At 45.5% G+C, this 17,324-nt stretch overlaps 1 protein-coding gene across 1 annotated transcript in view; it reads right to left on the reverse strand.

Annotated features, from left to right (window-relative positions):
- TIE1 (tyrosine kinase with immunoglobulin like and EGF like domains 1) overlaps positions 1–17,324 on the reverse strand; it is a 314,542-nt gene that overhangs the window by 46,953 nt on the left and 250,265 nt on the right. Inside the window, exons 16-19 of the mRNA XM_078672346.1 lie at positions 12,375–12,485; positions 8,730–8,920; positions 4,944–5,057; positions 1,655–1,725 (exon numbers count right to left, since the gene is read on the reverse strand). Coding sequence (XP_078528472.1) covers positions 1,655–1,725; positions 4,944–5,057; positions 8,730–8,920; positions 12,375–12,485 — 487 coding nt within the window. The remainder of the gene's footprint in view (positions 1–1,654; positions 1,726–4,943; positions 5,058–8,729; positions 8,921–12,374; positions 12,486–17,324) is intronic.

Below are 17,324 nucleotides of genomic sequence, written 5' to 3' on the forward strand. Positions count from 1 at the left end.
TGAAATTGATAAGCACATTTTATGCTGGCAGGGACGCGTTTACATATTGCATCATGTAAGCACACATAGCGCGATATTCTTCATCACACTCCAAATCCCAGAATTAAGAGCGAGTTTTAATTTTAATAGCGCACACCCACCCTGAACGCGCGAGCCGATATCCCTTTAAGGGAGACAGGCTCGCCAGCACATAAAGACGTCAGCACGAAATTCGAACTGAACCCTTACGCGGAGATCAACGGAACTCCATCCGGACAAACACCGGTAAGATTTAGTATACGGGCGAGGCACGCCTTTGTTTAATAACAAAAGCGAGGGCTTTAAACATCATATTAGCGCGCTTGCACGCGTAGAAAAACCATTAATGGCTCCCGCACTGGCAAATATTCCACAAGAGGCAGTTCAAAACGACGAACGTAGCACCAATAAAGGAAGGAGTTCGAGTTCGTTATAAAACGGAAGGGTTTTAGCCACTATATGTAATTAAAGCTTAAATAGGGAAGGAATATATTGCATGCGAATGACGTAAAACCCACACATAATCGCATTAACAGAGGGGAGAGTTGTACAGGATGCACATATAGATGCACACACACGTAACAGTAACAAAAGGAAGCGCGTTAACTGCGTTTAATGGTGGCAACACTAACTGTATTAGTGAAACACATGTCACTGTTATTTTTTCAGATTGGTCCCTTGAAAAAGGCGCATGGCGCCGAAATGCATCGGGATATGGGATTTGTAACGTTAATTGAAATATGAAGAATTTGAATTGATATAGAAGATAAATGTGAATACAACATTTAATCATGAACTAAAGGATTCACAAATAAAATCCTAAGAAACTTGAAGTTTATCTTGAGCATCTATTTATTTGGAGCTGGAGACACAGCAAATCCGGTGCCCAGAGAGACGGACCTAAAGTTAGGATCTGCTATAGACGATACCCTTCATAGGAAGCCCATCTGGTATTGAGGCACCAACCTGACGAGGAGCAGCCCTATGATGAAGCACGACACCCAGCCGGGTGTGTGAGGGCCCTAAATTCCAAGAGGAGGAATCCCCGTCCTCCGACATCTCATGACCACGCATAACCATTTCTCCTAGTTTACTTCTTTCTCTCAATTAGGATCAGCATACCCTCTGTATCTCTTCTTTGTGTTCAAGGCTTCTATTAGGTTAGGGAGGGACCTCAAAATCATCACCTCTCTCACTGCTTGATATATTTTCAAGCTCACGTTTGTGAGGTGGCTATATGCTCTTTAGCATGGAAAGGTAGAATTACTTTATCAAAGGTGCGTAAGGTTCCCACTTTTTTAATTAGGGTAGAGCGGAGTTCTGCAGATTTTGTTCCAACTGCTGAACTCCACGTAGAGGCACTCCGCCCAACCTTACAGAGGAGTAATATAGTGGAGAGTCCTAATTGTAGATAATTTAGAGCTATTGCTTTATTGGTTCCACAGAGGAGTGATGAGAAAAGGACCAATTGTCCTGCACTGGATACAGACTGTCTAGAAGTACAGAAAACAGTGACCAACATCTGATCTCACCTGCCTCAGCAACAAATTACAACTTGATTCACAAAACTGCCTTTCTGCACCCTAAACCACCTCTGTGTCTTTTTCTGTGCCCCAAAATCCCACAGAATACTTACACATCACTTTTTGTGGTATAAACACTGTAATTCAGAGATTCAATTGCCATCCATCGGACCGGAAGCCGCCCCTGAAACATAAAGTGAGGAGTTGAGGCACAGGTTGCTTTGACAACATGGCATATCTCTGGGGATGGGGGTTGGGCCAATATTGAGGGCTCTTTGATGGGATTTGACACTCACATGTAGGGTGACCTTCTGAAAAGGGAAATAAGGACAGTAAAGTGGCTGCTGTTGGGTCGAAGGGTTTTCTGATGCCGGTAACCCTAATATATATCGAGTTTTAAAAAAAATGAACTGTGGCATGACAGAGGACCTGGTGTGGAGAGATAGAGATCTCTAGAGACTGTCACCTTGATGATCAGGATGGCCCTGGTGTATGCAAACTGTTAATGGGTATTGAAGTGTGGCCATAGGGCACTGACTCTGGTGGTGAGGGTGATCTGCAACACAATCCTATTGAGCAGGTCCCAGTCCCAGCTCTCCTAGTGATGCTGCATCACTCTTGCTCCTGTCTTCTCATTGCTTTTCCCCATTATTTGAGTACTTTCTCATTGCTTTTCCCTGATTTTTCATTGTTTTCACCTTGCTTTTTCCCCATTTTTTTAGTGTCTCGCTTTTTGTCCTGTGTTAGACTGTCTGCTCCTTCTTTTACCCTCCATCTTACCGCTTTCTCCTGCTTTTTCCCCAGTTTTTGTGGGCCTCCTCCTTGCTTTTCCCTTATTTTTCCTATTTTCTCCTGCTTTTCCCCCCATTTTTGTGTGCCTTCTCCGTGCTTTTCCCTTGTTTTCACTGCTTTCTCCTTTCTTTCTCTCTTATTGCCACTCCTGCATGCCGCCTATTTCCCACCTCCCACCTATCCCTCCCACTGCCTCTCAGCACCCTTCCCTCCTCCTAAGACCTACTTGACGGAGGCCCCAGCATGACCCCATTGAGCAGGTACCAGGCCCAGCTCTCCCTGTGCAGCTGCATCACTATTGCTCCTGTCTTCTCCTTGCTTCTCCCTGTTGTTTGAGTACTTTCTCCTTGCTTTTCTTCCATTTCCCCTGCTCTCTCCTTACTTTATCCTCATTTTTCACTTCTTTTGCCTTGCATTTTTCCCATTTTTCGAGTGCCTCACCTTGCTTTCCCTCGTTTTCATCGCTTTCTCCTTGCTTTTACCCCTGCTTTTTTAAGTGCTTTCTCCTTGCTTTCCCTCGTTCTCACTACTTTCTCTTACTTGCTCCCCCATTTTTGTGTGCCTTCTTCTTACTTTTCCCTTGTTCTCACAGCTTTCTCCTTTCTTTTCTCCCTCATTGCCACTCCCGCATGCCGCCCATTATTTCCTGGATACTGCCTAGCCGTGACCACTGCTTCCCAGCGCCCCCCTCATCCTAGGACCTACTTAATGCAGGCTGCAGCATGACCCCATTAAGCAGGTTCCAGGCCCAGTTCTCCTCATGCTTCTGCATCGCTCTTGCTTCTCTCTTCTCCTGCTTCTCCCTGTTGTTTTAGTACTTTTGCCTTGCTTTTTACTCATTTTCCCTGCTTTCTCCTTACTTTTTCCCCAGTTTTCAGAGTTCTGTATCCTTGGTTTTCCCTCATTTTCACTGTTTTCTCCTGGCTTTTTATTCTGTTTTTGTGTCTTCTTACTTTCCCTCATTCTTAGTGCTTTCTCTTGCTTTTTTCTCTGTATTTTGTGCCTTCTCCTTGCTTTTCCCACATACTCACCGCTTTCTCTTGCTTTTCCGCCTTCTATTTCGTGTGACTCCTCCTTGCTTTTCCCTCACTTTCTCCTTGCTTTTTACCACATTTTGTGTGTGTTCTTCTTGTATTTCCCTGGTTTTCTCTGCTTTTTCCTTACTTTTTCCCTCATTGCCACTCCAGCATGCCGCCCGCTATTCCCCTCCTCCCATCTAGCTCTGCCCACTGCCTCCCAGTGCCCCTCCTTCCTCCCAAGACCTACTTAATGGAGCCCCCATTGAGCAGGTCGCAGGCCCAGCTCTCCCCGTGCTGCTGCATCACCTCCTATCTTCTCCTTGCTTTTTTCTGTTGTTTGAGCACTTTCCCAATTGCTTGTCTCCTATTTTCCTGCTTTCTCTTTACTTTTCCCTCACTTTTCACTGCTTTCGCCTTGCTTTTTTCCCCATTTTTTGAGTGCCTTCTGCTTGCTTTTCCCACATTCTCACTGCTTTCTCCTTGCTTTTTCCCATGTGTTTTGTGTCTTCTCTTGCTTTTACCTCATTTTCAGTGCTTTTCCCCTTATTTGTTATCCATTTTTTGTGATCCTCCTCCTTGCTTTTCCTGCCCCCCCCCCTGTTTTGTGGGTTCCTTCTCCTTGCTTTTTCCTCGATTTCACTACTTTCTCTGGGGCATATTATCAATAGTAGGTGATAAATATCACAGAGCACGCTTAGCGCGTATTTATTTTTTGCCATCTATCACTGGAATTTATCGCCCGGTTAACGCGTTATTAACACCGAGGCGATAAACAATCCGGCAAAAGCGGTGAAATGCAGAAATATCGCTGGAAATCCAGCAATAAATCTGCAGCGATAGGGAAATCCTTGTTCATAGGGAGATATGGACTTGACCTTACAATCCCCCTCCCATTATACAGATAGGCAAGTCTGAAATTTTGGAGACGTTAGACACCGGCGATAACCACGCTTGGCGTTCCATTTTAAATCGCTATGCATGTCCAGGACAGCCTTGTAAATATTGCGAAGCCCCGTTAGCGATATTTTACAATGAAGTTTTACGTGGCACGCCTACCTTGCATCTCATTAGCGATGCTTGGCGAGGCGGAAAGAAACCGGGCGCTAAGACAAGGAAACACGCACAAGCGTGTCCTTGTTAATAAAGTGAAAAAATGATCACCACTTTTCATCCAAAAACGGACGCTAAAGCGGCAATTATCTTATTGCAGCCACTTGATAATATGCTCCTCTGTTCTTGTTCCCTTATTGCCGCTCCTGCTTGCCATCTGTTATTTTCTGCCTCACGCCTAGCCTCACCCCCCACCTCCTCCCAGGACCACTCATTGGAGGACGCAGCGCTACCCCATTCAGCAGGTCCCAGGCCCAGCTCTCCCTGTGCTGCTGCTTTGCTCTTCCTCCTGTCTTCTCCTTGCTTTTACTGCATTTTTTGAATGCCTGTTCGTAGGGTGTAGGTGTCTGATGACAGGGCACCGACTCTGGTGAGAGTTATATTTTGGGTCTTGTCTTACATACACATTTAGACACTGACTCTACAAGAACAGCATGCCATGCTCTACAAGCAGTGGTACGTGTGGTACGTTCTCACTCACCATGGTCTTCTTCACGTACACCTCTTCCCCACGTGACAGGCCAAAGTCGGCAATCTTTGCAACCAGGTTCTCACCAACCAGAACATTCCTGGCTGCCAAGTCCCTGTGGATAAACTTAACAATATACACATATATTAACTTGCCTGTGTCTTTAGAAAGCACCTTAAAGAAAATGTTTGTATGGTAAAGAAAGAAATTCATTGAATCAAACAGTCTTTCCATTCGCAAGACGACAACTGTGGGGCCGGGACGTGTCCTGTGTGCTTTAGTCACAGGAGATGCATAACAGCTCAAAGGTTAGTGTGAGGAAAGTCTGCACAGAAATACCCCTAAAGTCTCTGAGGTCATTATGAGGAAAGGTTTGGGAGGAAATACCTCCTCTGGTACATTGGTAAATATGTAGGAGCTTTAGCAGAGGGTAGGCGGTTCGTAGGAAGGAAGATCTGACAAGGAGACACTTCTGGTTGCTACATGCATCATATAAGGGACGCTTTATTTATAAGACGGTTTGTATGAGGGGTGGTTTGACATGGAGAGCTGTCTAATGGTCCCTTGGCTCATATGAAGGAAGCTTTGTTTATAAGATGACTCCAATGGTTAGTATGAGAGAAGATCTGGTAAGGCGAGGTGTCCAATGGCCCGTGGCTTGTGAGGAACAATTTGTTTATAAGGTGGTTAGTATGAGGGATGGTTTGCCACGGAGAGGTGTCCAATGGCCCAATGGCTTTGTTTATAAGATGACTTCAATGGTTGGTATGAGTGAAGATCTGGTAAGGAGAGGTGTCCAATAGCCCCCTGGCTTGTGAGGGAAGCGTTGTTTTTAAGGTGGTTAGTATGAGGGATGGTTTGCCAAGAAGAGTTGTCCAATGGCCCCATGGCTCATGAGGGAGCTTTGGGCCAGATGTAGGTAAAATCAAATTTGCAAATCCATAATAGCGAATTTTACCAATTCGCTATTAAGGACTCGCAAAATTGAAGTGGTTTCTTCTTCCTTCCACGTACTAAAAAGGATAAAAAAACTAATCCCATACCTTCCGTCACATGCAGGCAAAACCTTGGTCAGTACACTAGTATTCTCCAAAACTGATTACTGCAATGCATTGTTACTCAATACACAACAAAAGGTTCTTAATAAACTGCAAACTGTCCAGAACGCTGCTGCCAGAACACTGCTATCTATCCCTAGATTTGCATCAGTTTCCCCCTACATCCGACAATTACATTGGCTACCGGTGAGGAGCCGCATCAAGTTTAAGGCTTTATGCATTGCATATAAGGCCATTCACGATCAAGGACCCTTATTCTTAAGGAAAGCCTTCCGACCGCTTGAACATACTAGAACTCTGCGGTCATCCTCAGCGCACCTACTCATGGTCCCCCGTACAAGAAGGGCCAACTGGGGCGACAAACGCTTTGCTGTGGCCACGGCCAAAATGTGGAACGCACTTCCTCTAAACATCAAGAGCGCTCCGACCCTTCTTAACTTCAGAAAGCAACTAAAGACATGGCTGTTCCCTGCCTAATCCCCCCCCCTTCCTCCGGAGAGTTCTGCAACTACAGCGCCAAGACACCCCAGGGTATTTGCGCGCTCTAAAAATCGCCAGAAATAAATAAATAAATAAATAAATGTAGGTAGGAATCGCTAAAATATTAGCAATTCCTTAATATTCCTTAATAACGAATCGTAAATTAAGATTTGTTAATAAGGAATACCTACCCATTCATTCCTATGGGCTAGGAGGCCCAAAGGAATGAATGGGAAGATATCAACTATTTGCGTTTCGCTATTAAAGAATCGCAAATATCGGGCGCTATTTCAAGGGTGCCAGGGTGTCAAAAGGACACCCTGTTGCACCCCTGAAATGTGCATGTGTGCAAATGTGGCGCACATACATGCCCTAAGGGCATGAATGTGTGCCACATGGCACTTCCCAAAAAACCAAAAAGGTGTTTTTTTAAAGGAAATCGCTAATTACCACCAACTTGAAGTTGGTGGTAATTAGCGATTCCTTAAGGCTAAAGTGCACCTTCTTTTGTGCTACTTACATTGCATTTAAGGAATCGCAATTTGCGATTCCTTAAATGCAAGAGCAAAATAAGGAATCACAATTTTGCGATTCCTTATTTTGCTTGTAGGTTTAAACTCACCTACATTGCTTGCAGCCAAATAGCGATCGCAAACACTGATTTTCAGCTATTTGGCCACCAAAAAAGCTGATTTCTCGCTATTTGGCCACCTACATCTGGCCCTTTGTTTATAAGATGACTCCAATTGTTAGTATGAGTGAAGATCTGGTAAGGAGAGGTGTCCAATGGCTCATATGAGGGAAGCTTTGTTTATAAGATGGTTAGTATGAGTGATGGCTTGGCAAGGAGAGGTGTCCAATGGCCCCACGGCTCATTTGTGGGAAGCTTTGTTTATAAGATACCTCCAAACGTTAGAATGAGTGAAGGAGAGGTGTCCAATGGGCCCATGGCTGGGGAGGGAAGCTTTGTTTATAAGATACCTCCAAACTTTAGTATGAGTGAAGAAGGATAGGTGTCCAATGGTCTCATGGCTGGGGAGGGAAGCTTTGTTTATAAGATGGTTAGTATGAGGGATGGTTTGGCAGGAAGAGGTGTCCAATGGCCCCAGGGCTCATATGAGGGAAGCTTTGTTTATAAGAAACCTCCAAACTTTAGTATGAGTGAAGAAGGAGAGGTGTCCAATGCCCCCATGGCTGGGGAGGGAAGTTTTGTTTATAAGATGGTTAGTATGGGGGATGGTTTGGTAAGGAGAGGTGTCCAATGGCCCCAGGGCTCATATGAGGGAAGCTTTGTTTATAAGATGGTTAGTGTGGGGGATGGTTTGGCAAGGAGAGGTGTCCAATGGCCCCAGGGCTCATATGAGGGAAGCTTTGCTTATAAGATACCTCCAAACTTTAGTATGAGTGAAGAAGGAGAGGTGTCCAATGCCCCCATGGCTGGGGAGGGAAGCTTTGTTTATAAGATGAGTAGTATGGAGGATGGTTTGGCAAGGAGAGGTGTCCAATGGCCCCAGGGCTCATATGAGGGAAGCTTTGTTTATAAGATGGTTAGTGTGGGGGATGGTTTGGCAAGGAGAGGTGTCCAATGGCCCCAGGGCTCACATGAGGGAAGCTTTGCTTATAAGATACCTCCAAACTTTAGTATGAGTGAAGAAGGAGAGGTGTCCAATGCCCCCATGGCTGGGGAGGGAAGCTTTGTTTATAAGATGGTTAGTATGGAGGATGGTTTGGCAAGGAGAGGTGTCCAATGGCCCCAGGGCTCATGTGAGGGAAGCTTTGTTTATAAGATACCTCCAAACTTTAGTATGAGTGAAGAAGGGGATGTGTCCAATGGCCCCAGGGCTCATATGAGGGATGCTCTGTTTATGAGATACCTCCAAACTTTAGTATGAGTGAAGAAGGAGAGGTGTCCAATGGCCCCATGGCTGATGAGAGGAGCTTTGTTTATCAGATGCTTCTGATGGCTCTATGGTTAATAAGTGAGAAGGTCTGGCAAAAGACACATTCAATGGGTTCATGGCTCATGTGAGGCAATCTTTGTTTGTGAGAGGGCTGCCAATGGCTCGGTGGTTATATGAGGGATGGTTTAGCAGGTGAATTTGTTGCATGGCTCCATGGCTCCCTACTGCATTGTTGCAAGGCTAAGACACATAAATGACATGCATACAGTACAAGTCACATGTGTGCGAACACACACTAACAGAGCATGCATTCACAGAGGACACCATTAGACTTGAGTTCTGTACCACATGATGCTGACCTGCTTCTCACTCAGGTACTGCATGCCTTTGCCCACATCCAGTGCGAACTGCAGGAGCTGCTGTGACGTCAGAGTCGACGCTGTCCCATGCTCCTTTGCAAAGGCGGGATCAGTCTCCAGGACTCTGCTCTTCCGTAGGAAGTCCAGGAGATTCCCATAGGGGGCGTACTCTATGGCAATGTACAGGTAACCTGTAGAAGGAAGGGGAGATATTAGGACACTGTGTGATGTTCTAGGAGTATGTCTGGAAGCCCAGCCCCCTAATGTCAAGGAGGCACCCCAACAATAGTGGTGCCTCCAACACCACTAACAGCAAAGGCAGTATTCTGAATATTACACCTCTCGCCAGTCTATCGTCAATCATCTTTGCATTGCATTTTTCTCTCCATATTTTGCATCTTCAGGAGAACTGTTTGCCCTCTTTAGGCTCCTCGTTCACCCTCCTGCGCTGACCCTACTTGCACACAGTCCTCTTTACCTCACCAGTTGAGCTGCTTCTTTTAAATGTTTGTAGTTCTTGGCCCCAGGTGGTAATTCCCTGATCACTCTTCTCTGGTGATTTTCCTGTATCAGCTCCACTTCTGCCCACCCTCTTCCTCTTTCTCTTCACTTTCACACCTATCTGGCTCTTGTCTCAGACCTCAGATACTTGTGTAATATTTTGTGTGTAACATTATCTGAAATATTATAGGTAAGTATCTATCATTGTGTTGTTCAATTCACATAGTCAATATTCACTTCTACAAATGATCTTTGTAGCCTGTGATCGCTCCTAATTCAATATTAGGGTGCTTGGCGGGCGTGGCCAAGTGCACATCTGACAGTGAGTGGATCTTGCCACAAACAACCAGCGGCACAGCATTTCATACACTTAACACCACTGACAGGAAACACAGCAGCAATACAGCAATCCTACCACTATGAGGTAGCAAATGTGGAATAGCACCCCTGACACTCAACAGTAACAGCAAATACAACAGCACACAAAACCATGACGTGGCAAAGTCACGTCTCAAAGTCAGCTCTGACAGCAAATACAGAGGCACAACACTCCTAACACCATGAGGAGGCAATGGGTCACCAGCACATCTGCAGCTTAACACTGGCAGCAAATACAGCAGCACAACACTTTCAAAACCATGAGAGGACAATAGGGACAAAGCACGCCTAACACTAAACAATGACAGCAAATGCAGCAGCACAATGCCACTAGCACCATGAAGAGGCAATGAAGCCTCAGCACCCCTAACACTCAGCACTGACAGCAAATACAGCTAAACAGCAGCATGCCTCTAGCACAATGAAGAGGCAATGAAGACACAGCCATAGCACCCCTATCACTCAGCACTGACAGCAAATACAGCTAAACAGCAGCATGCCTCTAGCACAATGAAGAGGCAATGAAGACACAGCCATAGCACCCCTATCACTCAGCACTGACAGCAAATACAGCTAAACAGCAGCATGCCTCTAGCACAATGAAGAGGCAATGAAGACACAGCCATAGCACCCCTATCACTCAGCACTGACGGCAAATACAGCTAAACAGCAGAATGCCACTAGCACCGTGAAGTGGCAATGAAACAACAGCACCACTGACAGCAAATACAGAGGCACATCAGCAAATACAGCGCCACGACACCCCTAACATCATGAGGAGGCAATGAAGCAACAGCACCCCTAACACTCAACACTGACAGCAAATACAGCTAAACAGCAGCATGCCTCTAGCACAATGAAGAGGCAATGAAGACACAGCCATAGCACCCCTATCACTCAGCACTGACGGCAAAAACAGCTAAACAGCAGAATGCCACTAGCACCGTGAAGTGGCAATGAAGCAGCAGCACCCCTAACACTGACAGCAAATACAGAGGCACATCAGCAAATACAGCGCCACAACACCCCTAACCTCATGAGGAGGCAATGAAGCAACAGCACCCCTAACACTAAACACTTACAGCAAATACAGCTAAACAGCAGCATGCCACTAGCACAATGAAGAGGCAATGAAGACACAGCCATAGCACCCCTATCACTCAGCACTGATGGCAAATACAGCTAAACATCAGAATGCCACTAGCACTATGAAGAGGCAATGAAGACACAGCCATAGCACCCCTATCACTCAGCACTGACAGCAAATACAGCTAAACAGCAGCATGCCTCTAGCACAATGAAGAGGCAATGAAGACACAGCCATAGCACCCCTATCATTCAGCACTGACAGCAAATAGAGCTAAACAGCAGAATGTCACTAGCACCGTGAAGTGGCAATGAAACAACAGCACCCCTAACACTGACAGCAAATACAGAGGCACATCAGCAAATACAGCACCACAACACCCCTAACATCATGAGGAGGCAATGAAGCAACAGCACCCCTATCACTCAACACCTACAGCAAATACAGCTAAACAGCAGCATGCCACTAGCACAATGAAGACACAGCCATAGCACCCCTAATACTCAACACTGACAGCAAATACAGCTAAACAGCAGCATGCCTCTAGCACAATGAAGAGGCAATGAAGCCTCAACACCCCTAACACTCAGCACTGACAGCAAATACAGCTAAACAGCAGAATGCCACTAGCACCGTGAAGAGGCAATGGGACAAAAGCACTCCTAACAGTTAACATTTACAGCAAAGACAGTAGCACAACACCCCTAACACTATGAGGTGGCACATGTAGAAAAGCACACCTAACACCCAACTCTGACAAGCAAATACACCAACACAGCAACCATGGTGCAAGAGGAACATTATACCCCTTGATGGGTGAATCACAGCACTTCCAGAAGCTCAGTACCTATAGCACCATGGGAAAGCGGAGGTAAGCAGATAGCGTTTGTTCCCACTATGTAGGATAGGACAGAACCTACGACAGCAAAGCACCTCTTATCAAGGCGCGCAGAAGGCAGGGCATGCTCCACGTATGAAGTGCAAATCCCTGTTAGAGTAACACTCTCTAACACCGTGGGTGCACACAGGAGTGATGGCATGGTTTGAGTAAGGGGGCAGCCTCTCCAGCCTCACAAAGCTCTTACATCTAAGGGTGGGCGTAGTTCGCGAAGTAGCGCTACGCGAAGCTACGCGAAGTGCACTTCGCACTACGCGAACTTCACGTAGCACTACGCGAGCTGCGTAGTAGCATGTTCGCACTGTGCAAGATGCGTTTTCAATGATTGCACAGTGCGGACAAGCATCCGGCACTGTGCAAGCATTGAAAACGGCATCTTGCACAGTGCGAGCTGTAGTTTTCTGCTGCTCGAGGAGATTATTACTCGAGCGGCAGCTTTCTCAACGCGAACAGGTAGTTTCTCATTGAGAGCGGTCGCGAGCATGCGCAACCACTCACAATGAGAAACCTGACCTCCTCGCGTTGAGAATCTCGCCGGGATGTCATTTTGCTTGCTCGCGGTCGCGAACATGACGTTCAGGACCGCGAACAAGCAAAAAATTAGCGCTGCACTACGCTACGCTGCACTACGCATGTTCGCACTGTGCTACGTGCCGCTCGCGTAGTGCGAAGTTGCAAAAACTGGTGGTCAAGACTCAGGGGATAACGAGTGTCGCATCACCTCCCACATTTCTGTGTAAGTAAAGGTTCTGCGTTCAAGGACAGATCAAGCATGCCTCACCTCTGTTCTCGCAGGCTCCAAGCAGGTTAATAATATTGGGGTGATGGCCCAATTTACAGAGAACCTCCAGTTCACCCTCAAAGTCCCTGTGATCATTTTCTGATGCAAATTCTGAAAGATAAACAAGAATATCATGCAGGACATTAGAGAACTTTTGCACTTTATGTAATAGACTAAACATTGATAGAGAAATTAAAATATATCAAATTAAGTATTGAAAATCAATGTATCCTAAAAAGCAAATGCTTTACTTTAAATATTTTAATTATAACACACATACGTTAGAAGAACGATCTTTTTGACAGGGCAATGTGTGTCCTTTCAAACAAAATGAGAGATAAGGGCGAGGTTATTCTGAATTACAAACCATATACATAAGGGATGGAGAGAAGGCCAAAAAGAACGTCTGGCCAGGCGCGCAACACCCATTGGGCTCACCGGGCTTCAGCCCCCCCCGTCGTGTGCGTCAGCCCGGGCTTTCACAGCTTCGCGGCTGGTGACGTTTTAATTGCAGCCGCACCCGAGTACTTCACAGGTCTGTAAAAGACCATTTCAATGTAAATGAGGCTTTTGTTATGTTTTAGCCCTTCCTGAAGAATTAGCCCCCCCCCCAATCTTTTTCAGCCCCCCCTCCGAAATTTGACTCTAGTTGCCGCCTGCCTCCTGTCGTCGCCTCCACCCACACACCTCTGCTGATTGTTTAAATTGGGGTGCATTGTAAACCCAGCCTGATGGCGTGAAGGGAGACTTTAGTTGCTGGGAGGTGTGAAGGTTTTAACGTGACAGTGGAAAGAAAAAAAAATTGACTACCCAGAATCGTGAATGTCCTGAAAGCTGTCTCCACTGAAGTCTGGCAATAGGCGTTACGTGAATAAGGAAATTATGTAGTATTCTCACGTTTCCCCATTCCTTGCGCTAGAAATGTCCAGTTAACGTTTTCTCTGGATTCTGGTTCTTGTTGTCCTAAGTTTGCAACGGGATGAACACTTCTATAAGTGCCTGAATTTACAGAAAAACCTTAACTGGAAAAGCTACTCGTGCACAGAAACAGGAGGCCTGAAACCTGCTTGAACGTTGTGTAAATTGCTGAGGTTCAAAGAAGGGAATAAAGGAAGCGTACTCTTTTATCTGCAGAACTTCTGCTGTTTGTAGACAATCCACATTCACGCGCAGTTGTGAAAAAGTGGGTGTTCTCAAAGCTGCACTATAAAAAGAATGTATGTCTTCTGCTGAATGGGAATAGTGAAGCTGTTGGTGGAATGGCCAGGGGACGGCAGTGCAAAATGTAGGTACACAGCTACATATGAGTGTACATATCTGCCAGGCGCGCAACACCCATTGGGCTAAAGAGGCTTCAGCCCCCCCCACCCTCGTCTTCTGCAGCCCGGGCTAAGATGATCATGACAGCATGACACTTTACTGACACGCATAAAAATATTTAAAGCATGGAAACCTTTCTTCCCCAGTTAAATTTCTATTTAGGCTGTGTGTAGCATCGGATAATGTGATTTTAATTACCCTTTCGGAGAGGCCCAGAACCAACCCCTGCCAGCCCGCCTCTGAAAGGTTTCAACAACCCTCCCTGCTCCACAACTCTTGTTTTGTTTGAGACAGGCTGCCACCAAGGTGATATCCTTGCCTGAATGCAGGGATTTCACCTAAGCACTTTTGGTGTGTTGAATTTGTATTCAGTTGTTTTAACAAGGCAAGGCAGCAGCTGCTTTGAGGGGAACATTGGCCCCAGACGGAGAACTATGCTTGAAGATAGGTGTTGCATGTTGTTTTGGGCACATGTCAACGGTTGTTTTAAGAGAAATGGTACATGAGCGTCAAGGCACCTGGGACATCATGGGCAGGGTGTTAGGATCGAGATTCAGTATGGACGAGACTGCATAATTGCTGTCAAATTCACTCTGTCTCCTATGATGGTGAATATCTACAGTGGTTGAGGTGAGGTCTGTCACTGACCCTTGGGAGGAAAAAGGGATAAGGCGGAGAGAAAAGGGAGACACCCCCAAAAGATCACCACAAGGACGCGCCAATCAATGCGTTGACATGGTCCATCTATCAGAGGGAAAGTATGGAGTAGGTTAGAGAAAATATGATCAAATACAATGTAAGAAATGTGAACCAAAAGATCTCTACATTAGCACAGAGAATTGTACTGCTAACATTCAGAACAAGAGTGTGGCCAGTCTCCCAGCTGCCTGAATCCAGCCAGAGAACCTAAGAGAAGAAAGGCAGGATACTTTGCTGAGGTGGAAGACACTGTCAACCCCATAGAAAGAAGTGAAATAGCTGCAAGCTCCAGATTCAGGACCACAGAGCCAACCCCATACAGAACAAAATAAAACTGTAGTGACACAAACATGTGGTAGAGCATCGCGGAGTGAAGGTAACTCACCAACTGCTGTCGCAGGTGAGAATACTCAGGGGACTGTGGCTCTTATTCTATCTCTGCTCCTCCCTTCCTGGGTGTGCTCCCATAACCAGTGTTCTACCAAATCTGTGCCATGAGTGTTTCCATCTTTGTGACCCCAAACTATACTGTCAACCAGTGCATCCTTCAGCCATAGCCTGTTTGGAATTCTCCTTCGACCGGACAGATCAGTCCTACCAATTCTGACACTTTTCATCAATAGTTGAGATACGTTAATGCAGAGGGCAGGCACAGTCCTCACATAGTCATTGTGTTCCAAGAGAGACACACAATGCAGGGCATATTATATTGTATTTGTAGAGCACTTACTACCCTTATGTGCGATGCTGAAGCACTTGTCCATGCGAGTAGCAGGTTACCCCTTATGCATGTGTGGTTGGAAGAGTGTTGTCTTTGCTTTGAGCCTCTGTGGAAAGCGTCTCCATGCGGTGTATGATAAATACCAAGGTACAGTTTTGTAATGCAGAATCGCCACTTCTGTTTCTCAGCTTGGCCTGAGCATTACCTGATCCTGATTGTCTGCCATTTAGCTCCGCCCCCTTGATTAACTTTAGCCACGCCCCTTATTTGCTATGTTAGCCACCCCCGAAGTTAAGACCTAGTTGCGCCCCTGCGTCTGGCGTATACAAAAATAGAAACATAAAGTGAAAATGAGGCCAACAACAGAAAAGTGCATCAAGAGTGTATAATTCCGACAAACATTCAACATGTGTCATGATCCTCACTCATTTACAAAGCCATAAACTCTGCATTTTATATTTTTGCTTTCATGATTCCAACATCTACAAAGAGACGTGGATTTTCTATTTTCAAATCCAAATATAATTTTGTTTGCATGGAATTCCAAATTGATGTTCACCATCCTGGTAAACATTATACAAATCATACTGTTAAAGCTGCGGCCATGTGGTCCATTGGTGAATACAAAATACGTTTCAAAGTGCACCTGTAACAGAAATGCATTTTCTTCTTTAGGTTGACCGGCATTTTAGTGCAAAATGAATCCTTTAATATATTGCTTGGTGCTAAAATTTAGTAAGCAGATTTAATTCATTCTTTTAAAGTTTCTATCAGATATTTCTGCCAAGAAACCTACATACTTTGGGCCTCATTACAATGCTGGCCGGAGGTCTCGTCGGAAGCGGTCAATCTGACCACCGAATTACAATGCATGCATCCTGTACTCTGAAAGACCGCCTTCTCCGACAGCTTTTCTCCGACTGCCCGATGGCTGTCGGAGAAAAACAGCAGTGATAGGGCAGTACAGGGATCTCCAACCACCTTCCAGATTAAGATGTGAGTTTCTGAAGTCCCAACGGTGGTGGTCCGACCGGCTACCTAGAGTCGTCGGAAATTAAGGATTTGGGGTGCATACTCAACCAAATATGCTTCTCTCCAGCAGTCTCTGCTGTGGATCCCTTTCTCCAGGTCCCTCCTACACCTGGGCAGCTGCACCCTGCTGACTACGGTCCTGAGATGCCAGAACCCAGGTAAGTCCTTATGTGGTATGTGGCCCCATTGACTTGACAGTGCACATTCCAACACACTCCAGCAATGGTGCACATGGTATATCCTCACATATGTCATGCATGTGTGTACAATTCACATGTTTTATGTGAGTTTTGTAAGCATTTGCAGAGACATATTTGGTGATATGTGCTCCACCGTAGATGCAACCACCGCGTTAGCAGCAGTTGCATTGTAATACGGCGGGCGAAGCTTCCTGGCCACGGTGGTAAGAGGGGCTCACGAGGATAGTGGTCGGACCGTCGGTCAGACCGGCATCGTAAGGAGGCCCATAAATGTCTTTGTCATCCTTAGCATTGTTTTGAACTTCCCAATAATCTGTATTAACCCAAAAGTCTTTTGTCTTTTTCCTTGTAAGTTCTTCATTAATAAGATATATGTTATAAATTCGTGAAAATGTATGGTAATGAAATGGTAAAACAGTTTTTAATTCCTTATTCTATGCAATTTGCATTTCTTCTACTTATTGCCAGATTTGTGAGGTTTGCAGTGCTTTTTGTAGGATTCGGTAATGCATTTTATTAGATCTGGTAAACATAAGTCTCCACGTCTCTGGGAAAAGAAAGAGTAGGCTGGATATTCAAAAGCGTTCAACCAGATCACCCATGATCACCTTAAAGAAATCGTTGATTTTTTCTATGATGGTGATATCCTAAATTTATGCACATCCATCCCCCATACCAGCCCTGTAGCTCTGCATTGTTAGGTGATGCTGATCTTATGTTTGCAATGCTGTTCACTTTGGTCTGGCACCCATTAGGGGATTTTAATATCCGGGCGAGCAAAGGCTCTCGTCAATCAAAGTGACAAAATCATTGCTAAGTAATTCAAAGCCTGAAAAAGAAGCTGAACTAGTGTTGAATAATATGACGGCATTAGGAGGATGAATGAGTTGATAAAGAATGAATAGGGACCAAGAGTTGTGGGATACGATACTGGCACACTTGCACTACAGTTCTGCAAAGCACTTTTAAAATACAAAC

The sequence above is a fragment of the Lissotriton helveticus genome, chromosome 1_2 (genome assembly GCF_964261635.1).
Source record: "Lissotriton helveticus chromosome 1_2, aLisHel1.1, whole genome shotgun sequence".
NCBI classification, from domain to species: domain Eukaryota; kingdom Metazoa; phylum Chordata; class Amphibia; order Caudata; family Salamandridae; genus Lissotriton; species Lissotriton helveticus.